At 65.8% G+C, this 228-nt stretch overlaps 1 protein-coding gene across 1 annotated transcript in view; it reads left to right on the top strand.

Annotated features, from left to right (window-relative positions):
- The first annotated feature begins 29 nt into the window (after positions 1–29).
- Positions 30–228, top strand: part of Tpi1 (triosephosphate isomerase 1) — a 3,231-nt gene continuing 3,032 nt past the window's right edge. Inside the window, exon 1 of the mRNA XM_010611672.3 lies at positions 30–209. Within this exon, the coding sequence (XP_010609974.1) occupies positions 95–209 (115 nt within the window). The 5' untranslated portion in view covers positions 30–94. The remainder of the gene's footprint in view (positions 210–228) is intronic.

The following is a 228-nucleotide window of genomic DNA, read 5'->3' as shown; positions in this document are numbered from 1 at the left end:
GCAGGGGGCGGGCTTCTGCTCCGGCGTGTACATAAGCTGCCAGTGGCAGCAGCTGCGCGTTGATTCCGACCTTCAGCGTCCCGGCAGAAGTGCCATGGCGCCGTCCAGGAAGTTCTTCGTGGGAGGCAACTGGAAGATGAACGGGCGGAAGAGTACCCTGGGGGAGCTCATTGGCACTCTGAACGCCGCCAAGGTGCCGGCCGACACGGGTGAGCGCTCGTCGGGGCC

Source organism: Fukomys damarensis, unplaced genomic scaffold (genome assembly GCF_012274545.1).
Source record: "Fukomys damarensis isolate Sample0158 unplaced genomic scaffold, DMR_v1.0_HiC HiC_scaffold_19, whole genome shotgun sequence".
Classification (NCBI taxonomy): Eukaryota; Metazoa; Chordata; class Mammalia; order Rodentia; family Bathyergidae; genus Fukomys; species Fukomys damarensis.
This window is presented reverse-complemented; position numbering and strand designations above follow the sequence as displayed.